Source organism: Procambarus clarkii, chromosome 32 (genome assembly GCF_040958095.1).
Source record: "Procambarus clarkii isolate CNS0578487 chromosome 32, FALCON_Pclarkii_2.0, whole genome shotgun sequence".
Lineage (NCBI taxonomy): Eukaryota > Metazoa > Arthropoda > Malacostraca > Decapoda > Cambaridae > Procambarus > Procambarus clarkii.
In genome coordinates, this window is record NC_091181.1 from 24,010,515 (window position 1) to 24,029,842 (window position 19,328).

The 19,328-nt window shown below is 51.5% G+C and overlaps 1 protein-coding gene across 2 annotated transcripts; it reads left to right on the top strand.

The window, feature by feature from the left end:
• Nucleotides 1-8,492: 8,492 nt before the first annotated feature.
• Nucleotides 8,493-17,178, top strand: LOC123759297 (peritrophin-1). 2 transcript variants are annotated; one of them, XM_045744164.2, is made up of 3 exons: nucleotides 8,493-8,603; nucleotides 14,646-14,763; nucleotides 16,363-17,178. In XM_045744164.2, exons 1-3 carry the CDS (start codon nucleotides 8,568-8,570, stop codon nucleotides 16,887-16,889), a joined length of 681 nt encoding a protein of 226 aa, XP_045600120.1. In that variant the 5' UTR covers nucleotides 8,493-8,567; the 3' UTR covers nucleotides 16,890-17,178. The 2 variants fall into 2 exon arrangements, with proteins under 2 accessions (XP_045600120.1, XP_045600119.1); XM_045744163.2 differs by lacking the exon at nucleotides 8,493-8,603 and adding an exon at nucleotides 8,625-8,793.
• Nucleotides 17,179-19,328: the final 2,150 nt, after the last annotated feature.

Below are 19,328 nucleotides of genomic sequence, written 5' to 3' on the forward strand. Positions count from 1 at the left end.
GCTGGGGTGTGGATGATGGAGGGCTGGAGTGTGGATGGTGAAGCCTGGGGTGTGGATGATGGAGGCTGGGGTGTGGATGATGAAGGCTGGGGTGTGGATGATGGAGGCCAGGGTGTAGATGATGGAGGTTGGGGTGTGGATGATGGAGGCTGGGGTGTGGAAGATGGAGGTTGGGGTGTGGATGATGGAGGCTGGGGTGTGGATGATGGAGGCTGGGGTGTGGATGATGGAGGCTGGTGTGTGGATGGTGGAGGCTGGGGTGTGGATGATAGAGACTGGGGTGTGGATGATGGAGGCTGGGGTGTGGATGATGGAGGCTGGTGTGTGGATGGTGGAGGCTGGGGTGTGGATGATGGAGGCTAGGGTGTGGATGATGGAGGCTGGGGTGTGGATGATGGAGGCTAGGGTGTGGATGATGGAGGCTGGGGTGTGGATGATGGAGGCTGGGGTGTGGATGATGGAGGCTGGTGTGTGGATGGTGGAGGCTGGGGTGTGGATGATAGAGACTGGGGTGTGGATGATGGAGGCTGGGGTGTGGATGATGGAGGCTGGTGTGTGGATGGTGGAGGCTGGGGTGTGGATGATGGAGGCTAGGGTGTGGATGATGGAGGCTGGGGTGTGGATGATGGAGGCTAGGGTGTGGATGATGGAGGCTGGGGTGTGGATGATGGAGGCTGGGGTGTGGATGATGGAGGCCAGGGTGTGGATGATGGAGGTTGGGGTGTGGATGATGGAGGCTGGGGTGTGGATGATGGAGGTTGGGGTGTGGATGATGGAGGCTGGGGTGTGGATGATGGAGGCTGGGGTGTGGATGATGGAGGCTTGGGTGTGGATGATAGAGGCTGGGGTGTGGATGATAGAGACTGGGGTGTGGATGATGGGTGCTGGGGTGTGGATGATAAAGGCTGGGTTGTGGATGATAGAGGCTGGGATGTGGATGATGGAGGCTGGTGTGTGGATGATGGAGGCCAGGGTGTGGGTGATGGAGGCTGGGGTGTGGATGATGGAGGCTGGTGTGTGGATGATGGAGGCTGGGGTGTGGATGATGGAGGCTGGTGTGTGTATGATGGAGGCCGGGGTGTGGGTGATGGAGGCTGGGGTGTGGATGATGGAGGCTGGTGTGTGGATGATGGGGGCCGGGGTGTGGGTGATGGAGGCTGGGGTGTGGATGATGGAGGCTGGTGTGTGGATGATGGAGGCTGGGATGTGGATGATGGAGGCTGGTATGTGGTTGATGGAGGCCGGGGTATGGATGGTGGAGTTTGGGGGTGTGAATGATGGAGGCTGGGGTGTGGATGATGGAGGCTGGGGTGTGGATGATGGAGGCTGGGGTGTGGATGATGGAGGGCTGGGGTGTGGATGGTGAAGCCTGGGGTGTGGATGATGGAGGCTGGGGTGTGGATGATGAAGGCTGGGGTGTGGATGATGGAGGCCGGGGTGTAGATGATGGAGGTTGGGGTGTGGATGATGGAGGCTGGGGTGTGGATGATGGAGGTTGGAGTGTGGATGATGGAGGCTGGGGTGTGGATGATGGAGGCTGGGGTGTGGGTTATTGAGGCTGGGGTGTAGATGATGGAGGCTAGGGTGTGGATGATGGAGGCTGGGGTGTGGATGATGGAGGCTGGGGTGTGGATGATGGAGGCTGGTGTGTGGATGGTGGAGGCTGGGGTGTGGATGATAGAGACTGGGGTGTGGATGATGGAGGCTGGGGTGTGGATGATGGAGGCTGGTGTGTGGATGGTGGAGGCTGGGGTGTGGATGATGGAGGCTAGGGTGTGGATGATGGAGGCTGGGGTGTGGATGATGGAGGCTAGGGTGTGGATGATGGAGGCTGGGATGTGGATGATGGAGGCTGGGGTGTGGATGATGGAGGCTGGGGTGTGGATGATGGAGGCTAGGGTTTGGATGATGGAGGCTGGGGTGTGGATGATGGAGTCTGGGGTGTGGATGATGGAGGCTGGGGTGTGGATGATGGAGGCTGGGGTGTGGATGATGGAGGTTGGGGTGTGGATGATGGAGGCTGGGGTGTAGATGATGGAGGCTGGGGTGTCGGTTATTAAGGCTGGGGTGTGGATGATGGAGGCTAGGGTGTTTTTGATGGAGGCTGGGGTGTGGATGATGGAGGCCAGGGTTTGGATGATGGAGGTTGGGGTGTGAATGATGGAGGCTGGGGTGTGGATGATGGAGGTTGGGGTGTGGATGATGGAGGCTGGGGTGTGGATGATGGAGGCTGGGGTGTGGGTTATTGAGGCTGGGGTGTGGATGATGGAGGCTAGGGTGTGGATGATGGAGGCTGGGGTGTGGATGATGGAGGCTGGGGTGTGCATGATGGAGGCTGGTGTGTGGATAGTGGAGGCTGGGGTGTGGATGATAGAGACTGGGGTGTGGATGATGGAGGCTGGGGTGTGGATGATGGAGGCTGGTGTGTGGATGGTGGAGGCTGGGGTGTGGATGATGGAGGCTAGGGTGTGGATGATGGAGGCTGGGATGTGGATGATGGAGGCTGGGGTGTCGATGATGGAGGGCTCGGGTGTGAATGGTGGAGGCCGGGGTGTGGATGGTGGAGGCTGGGGTGTGGATGATGAAGGCTAGGGTATGATGGATGATGGAGGCTAGGGTGTGGATGATGAAGGCTAGGGTGTGGATGATGGAGGCTGGGGTGTGGGTGATGGAGGCTAGGGTGTGGATGATGAAGGCTGGGGTGTGGATGATGGAGGCTGGGGTGTGGATGATGGAGGGCTTGGGGGGTGGATGGTGGAGGCCGGGGTATGGATGGTGGAGGCTGGGGTGTGGATGATGGAGGCTGGGGTGTGGATGATAGAGACTGGGGTGTGGATGATGGATGCTGGGGTGTGGATGATAAAGGCTGGGGTGTGGATGATAGAGGCTGGGATGTGGATGATGGAGGCTGGTGTGAGGATGACGGAGGCCGGGGTGTGGGTGATGGAGGCTGGGGTGTGGATGATGGAGGCTGGAGTGTGGATGATGGAGGCTGGGGTGTGGATGATGGAGGCTGGTGTGTGGATGATGGAGGCCGGGGTGTGGGTGATGGAGGCTGGGGTGTGGATGATGGAGGCTGGTGTGTGGATGATGGAGGCTGGGGTGTGGATGATGGAGGCTGGTGTGTGGATGATGGAGGCCGGGGTGTGGGTGATGGAGGCTGGTGTGTGGATGATGGAGGCTGGTGTGTGGATGATGGAGGCCGGGGTGTGGGTGATGGAGGCTGGGGTGTGGATGATGGAGGCTGGTGTGTGGATGATGGAGGCTGGGATGTGGATGATGGAGGCTGGTGTGTGGATGATGGAGGCCGGGGTATGGATGGTGGAGTTTGGGGTGTGAATGATGGAGGCTAGGGTGTGGATGATGGAGGCTGGGGTGTGGATGATGGAGGCTGGGGTGTGGATGATGGAGGGCTGGGGTGTGGATGGTGAAGCCTGGGGTGTGGATGATGGAGGCTAGGGTGTGGATGATGAAGGCTGGGGTGTGGATGATGGAGGCCGGGGTGTAGATGATGGAGGTTGGAGTGTGGATGATGGAGGCTGGGGTGTGGATGATGGAGGTTGGGGTGTGGATGATGGAGGCTGGGGTGTGGATGATGGAGGCTGGGGTGTGGGTTATTGAGGCTCGGGTGTGGATGATGGAGGCTAAGGTGTGGATGATGGTGGCTGGGGTGTGGATGATGGAGGCTGAGATGTGGATGATGGAGGCTGGGGTGTGGATGATGGAGGCTGGGGTGTGGATAATGGAGGCTGGTGTGTGGATGGTGGAGGCTGGGGTGTGGATGATAGAGACTGGGGTGTGGATGATGGAGGCTGGGGTGTGGATGGTGGAGGCTGGGGTGTGGATGTTGGAGGCTAGGGTGTGGATGATGGAGGCTGGGGTGTGGATGATGGAGGCTAGGGTGTGAATGATGGAGGCTGGGGTGTGGATGATGGAGGCTGGGGTGTGGATGATGGAGGCTGGGGTGTGGATGATGGAGGCTGGGGTGTGGATGATAGAGGCTGGGGTGTGGATGATGGAGGCTGGGACGTGGAAGATGGAGGCTGGGGTGTGGATGATGGAGGCTGGGGTGTGGATGATGGAGGTTGGGGTGTGGATGATGGAGGCTGGGGTGTGGATGATGGAGGCTGGGGTGTGGGTTATTGAGGCTGGGGTGTGGATGATGGAGGCTAGGGTGTGGATGATGGAGGCTGGGGTGTGGATGATGGAGGCCAGGGTGTGGATGATGGAGGTTGGGGTGTGGATGATGGAGGCTGGGGTGTGGATGATGGAGGTTGGGGTGTGGATGATGGAGGCTGGGGTGTGGATGATGGAGGCTGGGGTGTGGGTTTTTGAGGCTGGGGTGTGGATGATGGAGGCTAGGGTGTGTATGATGGAGGCTGGGGTGTGGATGATGGAGGCTGAGGTGTGGATGATGGAGGCTGGTGTGTGGATGGTGGAGGCTGGGGTGTGGATGATGGAGGCTAGGGTGTGGATGATGGAGGCTGGGGTGTGGATGATGGAGGCTGGAGTGTCGATGATGGAGGGCTCGGGTGTGAATGGTGGAGGCCGGGGTGTGGATGATGGAGGCTGGGGTGTGGGTGATGGAGGCTAGGGTGTGGATGATGAAGGCTGGGGTGTGGATGATGGAGGCTGGGGTGTGGATGATGGAGGGCTTGGGGGGTGGATGGTAGAGGCCGGGGTATGGATGGTGGAGGCTGGGGTGTGGATGATGGAGGCTGGGGTGTGGATGATAGAGACTGGGGTGTGGATGATGGATGCTGGGGTGTGGATGATAAAGGCTGGGGTGTGGATGATAGAGGCTGGGATGTGGATGATGGAGGCTGGTGTGTGGATGATGGAGGCCGGGGTGTGGGTGATGGAGGCTGGGGTGTGGATGATGGAGGCTGGTGTGTGGATGATGGAGGCTGGGGTGTGGATGATGGAGGCTGGTGTGTGGATGATGGAGGCCGGGGTGTGGGTGATGGAGGCTGGGGTGTGGATGATGGAGGCTGGTGTGTGGATGATGGAGGCTGGGGTGTGGATGATGGAGGCTGGTGTGTGGATGATGGAGGCCGGGGTGTGGGTGATGGAGGCTGGGGTGTGGATGATGGAGGCTGGTGTGTGGATGATGGAGGCCGGGGTGTGGGTGATGGAGGCTGGGGTGTGGATGATGGAGGCTGGTGTGTGGATAATGGAGGCTGGGATGTGGATGATGGAGGCTGGTGTGTGGATGATGGAGGCCGGGGTATGGATGGTGGAGTTTGGGGTGTGAATGATGGAGGCTGGGGTGTGGATGATGGAGGCTGGGGTGTGGATGATGGAGGCTGGGGTGTGGATGATGGAGGGCTGGGGTGTGGATGGTGAAGCCTGGGGTGTGGATGATGGAGGCTAGGGTGTGGATGATGAAGGCTGGGGTGTGGATGATGGAGGCCGGGGTGTAGATGATGGAGGTTGGGGTGTGGATGATGGAGGCTGGGGTGTGGATGATGGAGGTTGAGGTGTGGATGATGGAGGCTGGGGTGTGGATGATGGAGGCTGGGGTGTGGGTTATTGAGGCTGGGGTGTGGATGATGGAGGATAGGGTGTGGATGATGGTGGCTGGGGTGTGGATGATGGAGGCTGAGATGTGGATGATGGAGGCTGGGGTGTGGATGATGGAGGCTGGTGTGTGGATGGTGGAGGCTGGGGTGCGGATGATAGAGACTGGGGTGTGGATGATAGAGGCTGGGGTGTGGATGGTGGACGCTGGGGTGTGGATGATGGAGGCTAGGGTGTGGATGATGGTGGCTGGGGTGTGGATGATGGAGGCTGAGATGTGGATGATGGAGGCTGGGGTGTGGATAATGGAGGCTGGTGTGTGGATGGTGGAGGCTGGGGTGCGGATGATAGAGACTGGGGTGTGGATGATAGAGGCTGGGGTGTGGATGGTGGACGCTGGGGTGTGGATGATGGAGGCTAGGGTGTGGATGATGGAGGCTGGGGTGTGGATGATGGAGGCTAGGGTGTGGATGATGGAGGCTGGGGTGTGGATGATGGAGGCTGGGGTGTGGATGATGGAGGCTGGGGTGTGGATGATGGAGGCTGGGGTGTGGATGATGGAGGCTGGGGTGTGGATGATGGAGGCTGGGGTGTGGAAGATGGAGGCTGGGGTGTGGATGATGGAGGCTGGGGTGTGGATGATGGAGGTTGGGGTGTGGATGATGGAGGCTGGGGTGTGGATGATGGAGGCTGGGGCGTGGGTTATTGAGGCTGGGGTGTGGATGATGGAGGCTAGGGTGTGGATGATGGAGGCTGGGGTGTGGATGATGGAGGCCAGGGTGTGGATGATGGAGGCTGGGGTGTGGATGATGGAGGTTGGGGTGTGGATGATGGAGGCTGGGGTGTGGATGATGGAGTCTGGGGTGTGGGTTATTGAGGCTGGGGTGTGGATGATGGAGGCTAGGGTGTGGATGATGGAGGCTGGGGTGTGGATGATGGAGGCTGGGGTGTGGATGATGGAGGCTGGTGTGTGGATGGTGGAGGCTGGGGTGTGGATGATAGAGGCTAGGGTGTGGATGATGGAGGCTGGGGTGTGGATGATGGAGGCTGGGGTGTGGATGATGGAGGGCTCGTGTGTGAATGGTGGAGGCCGGGGTGTGGATGGTGGAGGCTAGGGTGTGGATGATGAAGGCTAGGGTGTGATGGATGATGGAGGCTAGGGTGTGGATGATGAAGGCTAGGGTGTGGATGATGGAGGCTGGGGTGTGGGTGATGGAGGCTAGGGTGTGGATGATGAAGGCTGGGGTGTGGATGATGGAGGCTTGGGTGTGGATGATGGAGGCTGGGGTGTGGATGATAGAGACTGGGGTGTGGATGATGGATGCTGGGGTGTGGATGATAAAGGCTGGGGTGTGGATGATAGAGGCTGGGATGTGGATGATGGAGGCTGGTGTGTGGATGATGGAGGCCGGGGTGTGGGTGATGGAGGCTGGGGTGTGGATGATGGAGGCTGGTGTGTGGATGATGGAGGCTGGGGTGTGGATGATGGAGGCTGGTGTGTGGATGATGGAGGCCAGGGTGTGGGTGATGGAGGCTGGGGTGTGGATGATGGAGGCTGGTGTGTGGATGATGGAGGCTGGGGTGTGGATGATGGTGGCTGGTGTGTGGATGATGGAGGCCGGGGTGTGGGTGATGGAGGCTGGGGTGTGGATGATGGAGGCTGGTGTGTGGATGATGGAGGCCGGGGTGTGGGTGATGGAGGCTGGGGTGTGGATGATGGAGGCTGGTGTGTGGATGATGGAGGCTGGGATGTGGATGATGGAGGCTGATGTGTGGATGATGGAGGCCGGGGTATGGATGGTGGAGTTTGGGGTGTGAATGATGGAGGCTGGGGTGTGGATGATTGAGGCTGGGGTGTGGATGATGGAGGCTGGGGTGTGGATGATGGAGGGCTGGGGTGTGTATGGTGAAGCCTGGGGAGTGGATGATGGAGGCTGGGGTGTGGATGATGAAGGCTGGGGTGTGGATGATGGAGGCTGGGGTGTGGATGATGAAGGCCAGGGTGTGGATGATGGAGGGCTTGGGTGTGGATGGTGGAGGGTGGGGTGTGGATGATGAAGGCTGGGGTGTGGATGATGGAGGCCTGGATGTGGATGATGGAGGCTGGGATGTGGATGATGGAGGCTGGGGTGTGGATGATGGAGGCTGGGATATGGATGATGGAGGCTGGGGAGTGGATGATGGAGGCTGGGATGTGGATGATGGAGGCTGGGGTGTGGATGATGGAGGCTGGTGTGTGGATGGTGGAGGCTGGGGTGTGGATGATGGTGGCTGGGGTGTGGATGATGGAGGCTGGTGTGTGGATGGTGGAGGCTGGTGTGTGGATGATGGAGGCTGGTGTGTGGATGATGGTGGCTGGTGTGTGGATGGTGGAGACTGGGGTGTGGATGATGGTGGCTGGGGTGTGGATGATGGAGGCTGGTGTGTGAATGGTGGAGGCTGGGGTGTGGATGATGGAGGCTGGGGTGTGGATGATGGAGGCTGGTGTGTGGATGGTGGAGGCTGGGGTGTGGATGATGGAGGCTGGGGTGTGGATGATGGAGGCTAGGGTGTGGATGATGGAGACTGGGGTGTGGATGATGGAGGCTAGGGTGTGGATGATGGAGGCTGGGGTGTGGATAGTGGAGGCTGGGGTGTGGATGGTGGAGGCTGGTGTGTAGATGATGGAGACTGGGGTGTGGATGATGGAGGCTAGGGTGTGGATGATGGAGGCTGGGGTGTGGATAGTGGAGGCTGGGGTGTGGATGGTGGAGGCTGGGGTGTGGATAGTTGCAATGATTGAATTGGCGATATTAGAGGTGATGAAATTTCAGGCAGGTATTGATGAAAGGGATTGATTGTGGTGATGGTGGTGATGGTGGTGATGGTGATGAGGTGGTTGTGGTCGTAGATGTCATGAGCGTGGGAAAGCGTTTATGGTGAGGGGGGGGGTGATTTCACTAGTAATCAGGTGATTACAGGGAAAATGGGGGCGGCGACAACGGCTGCTTGTGGTGGTGGGAGACTGACGCAGCTGTGTCAGTTGACAAGTAACCTTCACCGTCGCCATGTTCCTCAGGGCTGCCTCTCTTCTGCTACTCATGGTGAGGTGTGCTTGAGGACGCTGCTGCTTCTCCTATCCTCTCTTGCAGCATTCAATTTTGTCCCTACACTATCCTCTTCCCACCTAGGATATTCTATTTATATATCCCATTCTTTTCCATCCAATATTCTATCCTGTCATATTCTATGTGGGAAAACGTCGTTCAAGAAATACTTCCATTTTCAGAGCAGGTGAGTCTTGTGATGTGACAAACGTGAACTTTGTACGGACTGAATATCAAATATCCGTACAAATCCTCTCAAATAATTTTTCCTCAAGATGTGCCTAAAATTTGATTTGCTTATTGTAGTTCATTGCATTATATCTTAAAACACGCAAATATATGTATATTTTTGCACGCACTGCTTTTTTTTCATAAATCAATGTGCATTCATACAGTGTGTGACAGATGCTCATCTCAGTCCATGTTTCAGCATCTCCATCCCCTCCCTGTAAGGTTACTTCTCTCTTCCTATCCTGTCTCTAACTTCTCATTTCCTGATCCCTTCCAAGTGCTATATGGTTGTAATGGCTTGGTGCTTTCGCCTGATAAATCCAATCCTTTCCCTTCTTCTTAACGTCCCCTATTAATTAATATTCACTCTTACTGTGAGAACATGTCGATTGTTCACTAATGTTCACTCTGTGTGAATATGTGAACAGCTTCAATAGTGTGTATGTTATCCCAGTTCGAAACATTATTTCGATGTGTTATTGTACGTCTTTGGAACCTATAACACAGACCAGACCATACTGGCAACATCATATATTGTAGCTACACAATATTGTTACACTATGCTATTCACACTCTATTGGTCACACTATATTGGCCTCACCATACCGACACACAATTACTAGCCACACTATACACCTAATACTGGCCATACCATACTGACCACACTATACTGGCCTCACTATACTGACCACGCGATACTGATCACACCCTACTAGTTCCTATATTAACCACACTATATTGGTCACACCATACTGATCGCACCATACTTTACACAAGTAGTTGGAACGAAACCGTAATGAATACGTTTTGGTTTTGGGCGAAGTTTTCGTTATGACTACAGCAGTTTTAGCGTTTTTATCATGTGGGCACTCAGAATGGGCTGAGTGCCCATTCTGGCTTCATATATTTAAAGTTCCGTTTCAAGTCTGGGGTTATACCCCACACCAACCTGTCCTCTTACAAATTACGTCTGAATTTGGCCGTTTGCTTGTATGGCCGAAAATGGACGTAATTTGAAAATAAAAAAAATGAAAATAAATTTGACCCATTACCGCTTCGTCGAATACAGGGTCCCTCTCATGTCACAGCAGTGTACCGATTCCACTGTCATCGATTTTAGAGTCCGTCTCAAACGGGTCAAAGTTTGCGTTCTGCCTTCACCCTTATAAAGATGTCAGTCTTCAGTGTAGCAAGGTCAGATCTATTCCCAGGGCCGCCTCTAGGTGTCAACCGTCGTATTCTCGTTACAATTTGTTCAATATTTACGAAAATTTAATCAGTCATATTTTGTATGAAGTATAGGGAATGGACATAGTCATTGGGCTCCACCTCTCGTTTCAAGGCATAGATATCCCTTGTACTTTCGTAAGTATACATCCGATATAAATTAAATTAAAAACATAGATGGGCCTCGTAGCCTGGTGGATAGCGCGCAGGACTCGTAATTCTGTGGCGCGGGTTCGATTCCCGCGCGAGGCAGAAACAAATGGGCAAAGTTTCTTTCACCCTGAATGCCCCTGTTACCTAGCAGTAAATAGGTACCTGGGAGTTAGTCAGCTGTCACGGGCTGCTTCCTGGGGGTGGAGGCCTGGTCGAGGACCGGGCCGCGGGGACACTAAAGCCCCGAAATCATCTCAAGATAACCTCAAGATAGATGCTGGGGAATAAGTCAAAGATGAAAATGTAGTTCCTGCGCTCCAGCTCTCATTCCAAGTCATAGTTCATCTTTAAGTATTTTGCAATCATAAAATTTTAAAACGTAGACTCTTCTAACCTTCATAATGTATTTTGCTTCAAGAATTTTACACTTGCAAAAATGTGCAAGTATTATGACTGCAAGTAAAGTAATATGGGGAAAATTATTCAACAACAGTGTCTCTTTCCCTTCCCATCCCCTCCTCCCTTATCCTCCCCTCCTCCCTTTCCCTCAAACTCCTCCCTTCCCCTTCTCGCCAACTGCCCATCCTTCCCTCTCCTACTTCACTCAACCCACAACCCTCGCCTCTTACACCTAGAGATCCGTCCGCCCACAACCCTCCCCGTGCTCTACCTAGAGTCCCCTAACACTACCTAGAGTTCCCTTCACACATCCTCCCTTTGAACTGTTTCCTCCAGTAGTCCATCCGCTCCTCCCACCATCCACCCGGCTCCACCCTTTGCAATCCGGGCTCCCTAATCATTTTCCCTCCCTTTCTCCGTTCCCCCCCACCGCCTGCCTGCTCCGTCGCGTCCCTCCCCCCCCCCCCCTCATTCTCTCTCTCTTCCTTTCCACCTCCTCACCACTCCCTCGCATATTTTGAAATAACAAACACTTGCCCATTTTACTTATCTCTTTCATATTGCTTAATTTTTTTTATATTTATCTATGTCTCTTCCAAGAGACTTGGTTCCATGAGATGAAGCCTCGTGGAACAATGTTCTCTTGCTTATAGTGCAACATTGTGTTATAAGACTTGACCTACTTGAGGAGGTTGGTAGTATTAGGTGGTGAATCAGGAGATAGGATACCACTTGATAAGCAGATGATAGAGTTCTGATGGTGTTGGAGTGCAACCTGACTGAAATAGTATAGAGTGTAGGATTCATTATTATTATTATTATGTGTGTATGTTTTGTGTTTGTGCTTTGTCCAGTAAATGTATTCAAATTTGCTGGTGTTTGCCCTTGTCCTAGTGAGGCTTCCCAGGAAGTAGTAAAGAAGGAGAGAGAGAGAGAAAGAACCAAGAACCACTGCTGTTTACAGGGCAGGACGGAATACTAATAAGTCAAAGGGGATTGAGGAGATCATATCACATAAGGAGAGAGTGGGGAGTAACAGCGGCTCGAGTGGGTGTGTGCACGTGACAGAGAGGCTAAGTATTGGAGCCGCATCTCCTAAACGTGTGACGTTGAGCCCCTCTCCAAGAGCCAGAAGCGCCCAGGGTGATCTCCTGGTAAAGTATAAGCACTCTACCGAGTTTTGAGTTGGGTTGTCCATAAAGAAGTATCAACGACAACACCCAACCCACAATATAATATGACTTACCCGCGTAAGGCAGTACTTACTGACCAACGTGAGGCAGTACTTACTGACCTACCTGAGGCAGTACTTACTGTCCCACGTGAGGCAGTACTTACTAACTCACGTGAGGCAGTACTTACTGACCCTCGTGAGGTAGTGCCTACTGACCCACATGAGGAAGTACTTACTAACCCACGTGAAGCTGTACTTCCACGTCCACGTGAGGCATTGCCTACTGACCCACGTGAGGCAGTGCCTGCTGACCCACGTGAGGCAGTGCCTGCTGACCCACGTAAGGCAGTGCCTACTGACCCAGGTGAGGTAGTGCCTACTGACCCACGTGAGGCAGTGTCTACTGACCCACGTGAAGTAGTGCCTACTGACCCACGTGAAGCAGTTCCTACTGGCCGACATGAGGCAGTGCCTCCTGACCTACGTGACGCAATTCCTACTGACCTAAGTAAGGCCGTACTTACTGAACCACGAGAGGAAATACTTACTGATCTACGTGAGGTTGAACCTACTGACACACGTAGGGCAGTGCACACTGAACCACGTGAGCCAGTGCCTACTGTTCCATGTGAGGCAGTACTTATTGACCCCCGAGATGCAGTACTTACTGACCCACGTGAGGCAGTGTCTACTGACCCACGTGAGACAGTGCCTACTGACCCACGTGAAGCAGTGCCTACTGACCCCACTGAGGCAGTACTTACTAACCCACGTGAGGTAGTTCTTACTGACCTACAAGAGGCAGTGCCGGCTGACCCCACATGAGGTAGTGACTACTGACCCACTCGAAGCAGTACTTACTGACCCACGTGAGGTAGTGCCTACTGACCCACGTGAGGTAGTGCCTACTGACCCACGTGAGGTAGTGACTACTGACCCACTCGAAGCAGTACTTACTGACCCACGTGAGGTAGTGCCTACTGACCCACGTGAGGCAGTACTTACTAATCCACGTGAGGCAATGCCTACTGATCCACGTGAGGCTGTGCCTGCTGACCCACGTGAGGCTGTGCCTACTGACCCACGACTTGTAGTGTCTACTGACCCAAGTAATGCAGTGCCTTCCGGCCCACGTGAGGCAGTACTTACTGACCCACGTGAGGCAGTGCCTACTGACCAACGTGAGGCAGTGCCTATTGACCCACGTGAGGTAGTTCCTACTGACCCACGTGAAGCAGTACTTACTGACCCACGTGAGGCAGTGCCTACTGACTCACGTGAGGCAGTACTTACTGACCCTTGTGAAGCAGTACTTACTGACCTACGTGAGGCAGTGCCTACTGTCTCACGTGAGGCAGTACTTACTGACCCATGTGAAGCAGTACTTACTGACCCACGTGAAGCAGTACTTACTGACCCACGTGAGGTAGTGCCTACTAACCCACGTGAGGCAGGGCCTACTCTCCCACGTGAGGCAGTGCCTACTGACCCAAATAAAGCAGTGTCTTCCGGCCCATGTGAGGCAGTACTTACTGACCTACGTGTGGCAGTACTTACTGACCCACCTGAGGCAGTACTTACTGACCCACTTAAAGCAGCACTTTCTGACCCACTTGAAGCAATACTTACTGACCTGCGTGAGGCATTGACAATTTACGAGACAAGTCACAAAGAACAACACACAACAGTCATCAGCCAACACGGGATAACAAATGTTTGTGGGATAACCAAACTGCCGCCATCAGCCGCCTCCCTCAGGCGCCACACAACACCATCTATGGTGTAGGACTTACAGCATCTTAACTGCGGGAGGGATATTAAGGCCACCATACTAGTGTATGGACCATCCAGTAAGTACACTCGGGTCTTGGACATAGTTCAGTACTAAAGTAAACTCTCAGTGTGTATACAGTGAGAGTTCACATTGCTCGCGACTCTTAATCATCATTCTAGACAAACACTTAAGAAAGAATTCAAATAGTTATTGTTATGTCATGATTTTGATTACTCTTTCACGTGAATTTACACTCCTTATGGTGAGATTTATATTATAAATATATCCAGACATTTTAATATAGTTTACTACTTTTTTCTTCTCGTTATTTATATTATTAATGGCAATGTGTGTTTAGTATGTATAAGTTGCAATATAACACATCATTATATTCATCGCTCTCCTTGCCTATCTCCCTTTTCCTCAATTCTTATCCCCTACTTTCTCTCATCATTTCTTTCTTCTCTTCTCCACTCATTTCTTCCCCTTCCTCCACTTCCCCTCTCATTATCTCTCATCATCTCTGCTTCTATAACAAGGGGGAATATTAATAGGTTGCTAAATATATCAACCATAAGAAGTAAACAAAGCAGTGGATAAAAATTGGATACGTTTACATGCAGGAAAAAATTAGTAAATACTGGTATAAGAAATAAAGCTATTACAGTATGGAATAGCTTACCTGGTGCTACATAGTTGCTACTTTGTTACCGGGTAACTTAATTGATGTGAGATTCCTTGGTTGTTTCAAGAGTAGATTAGACATATGTGAGTGTGATTGGTTGGGTACACATATAGGAGTTGCCTCGTAAAGACCACAACGTCTTCTACAGTCTTCTGCACTCCTACAGTCTCTTGTCTTATCTTTTGCTCTTTTAATTGTCTATTGTGTTTTAATTGTCTATCATTTTCAAATATGAAAGTTCTTTCTATAAGTTTATTGACTTTATAGAGTCCGTTGAGGCAAGATATAATTGTATCCCTATTTGAGACATGTCTTCTCTGGGTCTTGTTTGTTTACTAGTTTCCTAACCCAAACGTCCCCAGCCTCACCCTTCCACCCTATCCATACTCGTGACAGGTGTGGAGAAGCGAGCAGGTGTGTGCGCCAGACTGCTCAGGTGTGGACTCCATGATCAGAGTGAGAGACCCCACCGACTGCACCCGGTACTACGTCTGCCTCGACGCCTCTAACAATGGTAACTGCGGTCCACATATCACTCACAAAATCTGAGCCTCACATGGTGGCTGTTGCAGCTTAGTTTCCACTTATGAACCAGTTTATGAGCCCCGAAGCATACGAGGTTTTCTGTAACAATTATCCAGCCCGTCTTCCAAACAAAGACCTAAAAGTGATTCCATGCACCCACTACAACCCGTCCTCGACTCAAGTCCATTACACCCAGCGGTCGACCCCACAGACGCATTCATAAATTTTTACATACTGTTCATTCAAAACGGGAATTTTCTCAAATATAAATTAATATTATAATATATTAGCATATTGTGAATATTTAAGCATAGGTTAGGTTAGGTGTTTAGGTTTTGTTGGCGATTATTTGTATTTGTAGTACATGGGGTGAAGCATTTATAGCGTTGCGATTCGAACAAAATTCGTCAGTGAAGCACTTGTTCCGGAAGTGTTCGGACGTCAACAGTTGTGAGTCAGCCCGTCCTCCAAACAAAGATCCAAAAGTGATTCCATGCACCCGCCAAACCCCCTGTTTATGAATGAAAAGCGGTTTACACACGACTCACAACTGCTGACGTCCGAACATATCCGGAACAAGTGCTTCACTGACGAATTTTGTTCGAATCACAACGCTGTAAATGCTTCACCCACGTACTACAAATACAAATAATCGCCAACAGAACCTAAACACCTAACCTAACCTATGCCTATATATGCACAATATGCTAATATATTTTAATATTAATTTATATTTGAGAAAATTCCTGTTTTGAATGAACAGCATGTAAAAATATATGAATGCGTCTGTGTGGTCGACCGCTGGATGTAATGGACTTGAGTCGAGGACGGGTTGTGTGAGTAGTGTGTAAACCATTTTTCATTCATAAACAGGGGGTTTGGCTGGTGTATGGAATGGACTTTGTGAACTTGTTTAGAGAACGGCTGGAATAATTACCTTGAGTCGAAAACGATCTCGAAGTGTTTCTCAGCTCGTCAACTGTTTAGTAAATATAGACTAGGCCGCCATGATCGAGGAAAGATATAGAGATTTCTTAAGTGGACACGTAAATACTTAATGAGTCTGAGCTTGTTTTGATAGTTTTAGTGAGTATTCTTTCCTGCTTTAAGCTTATTTTTATATTGTTTAGGTGTGTATTCCACTGAAAATTGTGAGTTCTTTGATGCGACAAAAATATTTCATAAATGGGGTGTTTTCTACTAAAAAGATTATAATGATTTTACTGATTTCTTCCGATAACTTAGTCTTTGGGTTGCTCTTCGTTAATCAATAAAGAAGAGCATTAAACAATTAATTTCACAAAAAGAAATAGATTGAAATATTTTGGGTTGCTTTAAAATAAAAAACTTATCTTTTTGATGGAAAAAAATTATTTTAAGCCGAATAAGGTTATTTTTTACGCTTATTTTCAGTAGTGGAGTTCATTCAGAGGTTCAGGCATGAGTTGATAAAGCTGGGTTTGGTGGAGTTGTTGATTCATCCAGGAAACCAGGCTATTGCAATACCCGCCTTGCATCTTGCAACGTCGAATTCAATCCTTGATAATCGTATCAGACAAAATGCCTATGAAATATGAATCTATTCCAGGGGAAATGATTGCGTCTATTGACTCGGTGTCATGTCCCGACGATTACTACTTCAATGAGAGCCACACCGTGCCCCGCTGTGACCCGCTGACCACACTCCCTGACCCCTGCCGGTCAACGTGTGACCCCTGTGTACCGCATTGTCTCGCCCCCGGCAAGGTCACGCCCCACCCCACCAACTGCTCTCTCTACTACGTGTGCCTGGATGACAATCTTCTCCTCGACGCCCACTGTCCACCGGAGACGCGCTTCTTCGACTACCGATCCGGTGTGTGCACCGACGACAATAGTGTCTGCTACTCCTACTGCGACCTGTGTGTTCCTCACTGCACCACCCCGGGTGAGCGCGTGCCAGATCCCTACGACTGTACCAAATTCCATCTGTGTGTTGTGGGCGGGATGGTGAGTTACATGTGCCCGCATCACCGGGTGTTCAACAGTGACACGCAGCTTTGTGAAGACAACATTGAGTGCATCTCTCCCTGCACGAATTTGTCTCCAGAAATGTCAACGGGTGATGAATGGTGACAAACTGAGCATCGCAGTAGTGGATGTCATCTGCAAGATGGCCCGGGTGGAAGGTTCCTTCCTCTCCCACGTCTTTCAGGACTTCACTATTAATGTTTCTCTTGCTAGCATTACTTGTACTTCCACACAGAGTACCACTAAAACTACTACCGGTAGTACAGAGCATTATTTTAGTGTTTCAGTAAAATCACACACACACACACACACACACACACACACACACACACACACACACACACACACACACACACACACACACACACACACACACACACACACACACACACACTACAGGATGACCAGGACAAACTGGAGGAATGATCTAGAAAATGGCTGCTAAAGTTCAACTCAGGAAAGTGTAAGGTAATGAAATTAGGCGAAGGGAGCAGGAGGCTGAACACAAGGTACCCCCTGGGAGGTGAAATCCTGCAAGAGTCAAATAGTGAGAAAGATCTGGGGGTTGACATCACACCGAACCTGTCCCGAGAGGCCCACATTAAAAGGATATCATCAGCGGCATATGCTAGACTGGCCAACATAAGAACTGCCTTTAGAAACTTGTGTAAGGAATCGTTCAGGACCCTGTATACCACTTATGTCAGACCAATCCTGGAATATGCAGCTCCAGCCTGGAGTCCACACCTAGTTAAACAGAAGACAAAGTTAGAGAAGATTCAGCGGTATGCCACCAGGCTCGTGCTGGAACTGAGAGGTATGAGCTACAAGGAAAGGCTAAAGAAGCTGAACCTCAAGTCCCTGGAAAACAGAAGAGTAAGGGGGGAGACATGATAACCACCTACAAAATTCTCAGGGGAATTGACAGGGTGGACAAACTCTTCAACACGGGTGGGACACGAACAAGGAGACACAGGTGAAAACTTAGTACCCAGATGAGCCACAGAGATGTCAGAAAGATTTTTTTCAGTATCAGAGTAGTTAATAAATGGAATGCACTAGGCAGGGATGTGGTGGAGGCTGACTCCATACACAGTTTCAAATGTAGATATGATAGAGCCCAGAAGTCTCAGGAATCTGTACACCAGTTGATTGACAATTGAGAGGCGAGACCAAAGAGACAAAGCTCAACCCCTGCAAGCACAATTAGGTGAGTACACACACACACACCAGAGAGATACCAGAGAACCAGGAATGAGTACGTCAGGGTGAGAAGAGAAGCAGAGAAAAGTTTTGAATATGATATAGCAAACAAAGCCAAGACCGAACCAAAGCTACTCCACAGTCACATCAGAAGGAAAACAACAGTGAAAGAACAGGTATTGAAACTTAGAACAGGCGAGGACAGGTATACAGAGAATGACAAAGAGGTGTGTGTAGAACTCAACAAGAGGTTCCAGGAGGTCTTCACAATAGAACAAAGTGAGGTCACTGTGCTAGGAGAAAGGAAGGTAAACCAGGCGGCCTTGGAAGAGTTCGAAATTACGAGAGAGGAGGTCAAGAGACACCTGCTGGATCAGGAAGTTAGAAAGGCTGTTGTCCAGACGGGATCTCACCATGGGTTACCTTACCTTGAGGTTACCTTGAGGTGCTTCCGGGGCTTAGTGTCCCCGCGGCCCGGTCGTCGACCAGTCCTCTTGGTTGCTGGACTGATCAACCTGGCTGTTAGACGCGGCTGCTCGCAGCCTGACGTATGAGTCACAGCCTGGTTGATCAGGTATCCTTTGGAGGTGCTTATCCAGTTCTCTCTTGAACACTGTGAGGGGTCGGCCATTTATGCCCCTTATGTGTAGTGGAAGCGTGTTGAACAGTATCGGGCCCTCTAATGTTGATAGAGTTCTCTCTCAGAGTACCTGTTGCACCTCTGCTTTTCAACGGGGATATTCTGCACATCCTGCCATGTCTTCTGGTCTCATGTGATGTTATTTCTGTGTGCAGGTTTGGGACCAGCCCCTCAATTATTTTCCACGTGTAAATTATTATGTATCTCTCCCGCCTACGCTCAAGGGGTACTGAAAGAGTGTGCAGAGGCACTTTGCTTGCCACTCTCCATAGTGTATAGTAAGTCACTGGAGATGGGAGACCTACCAGAAATATGGAAGATGGCGAATGTGGTCAAAATATACAAAAAGGGCGACAGGCACGAGGCACTGAACTACAGGCCAGTGTCCTTGACTTGTATACCATGCAAGGTGATGGAGAAGATCGTGAGAAAAAAACCTGGTAACACATCTGGAGAGAAGGGACTTCGTGACAAATTGCCAACATGGGTTCAGGGAGGGTAAATCTTGCCTGACTGGCTTAATAGAATTCTACGACCAAGTGGCAAAGATTAAGCAAGAAAGAGAGGGCTGGGCGGACTGCATTTTCTTGGATTGTCGGAAAGCCTTTGACACAGTACCGCATAAGTGGCTGGTACATAAGCTGGAGAGACAGGCAGGTGTAGTTGGTAAGGTGCTCCAGTGGATAAGGGAGTACCTAAGC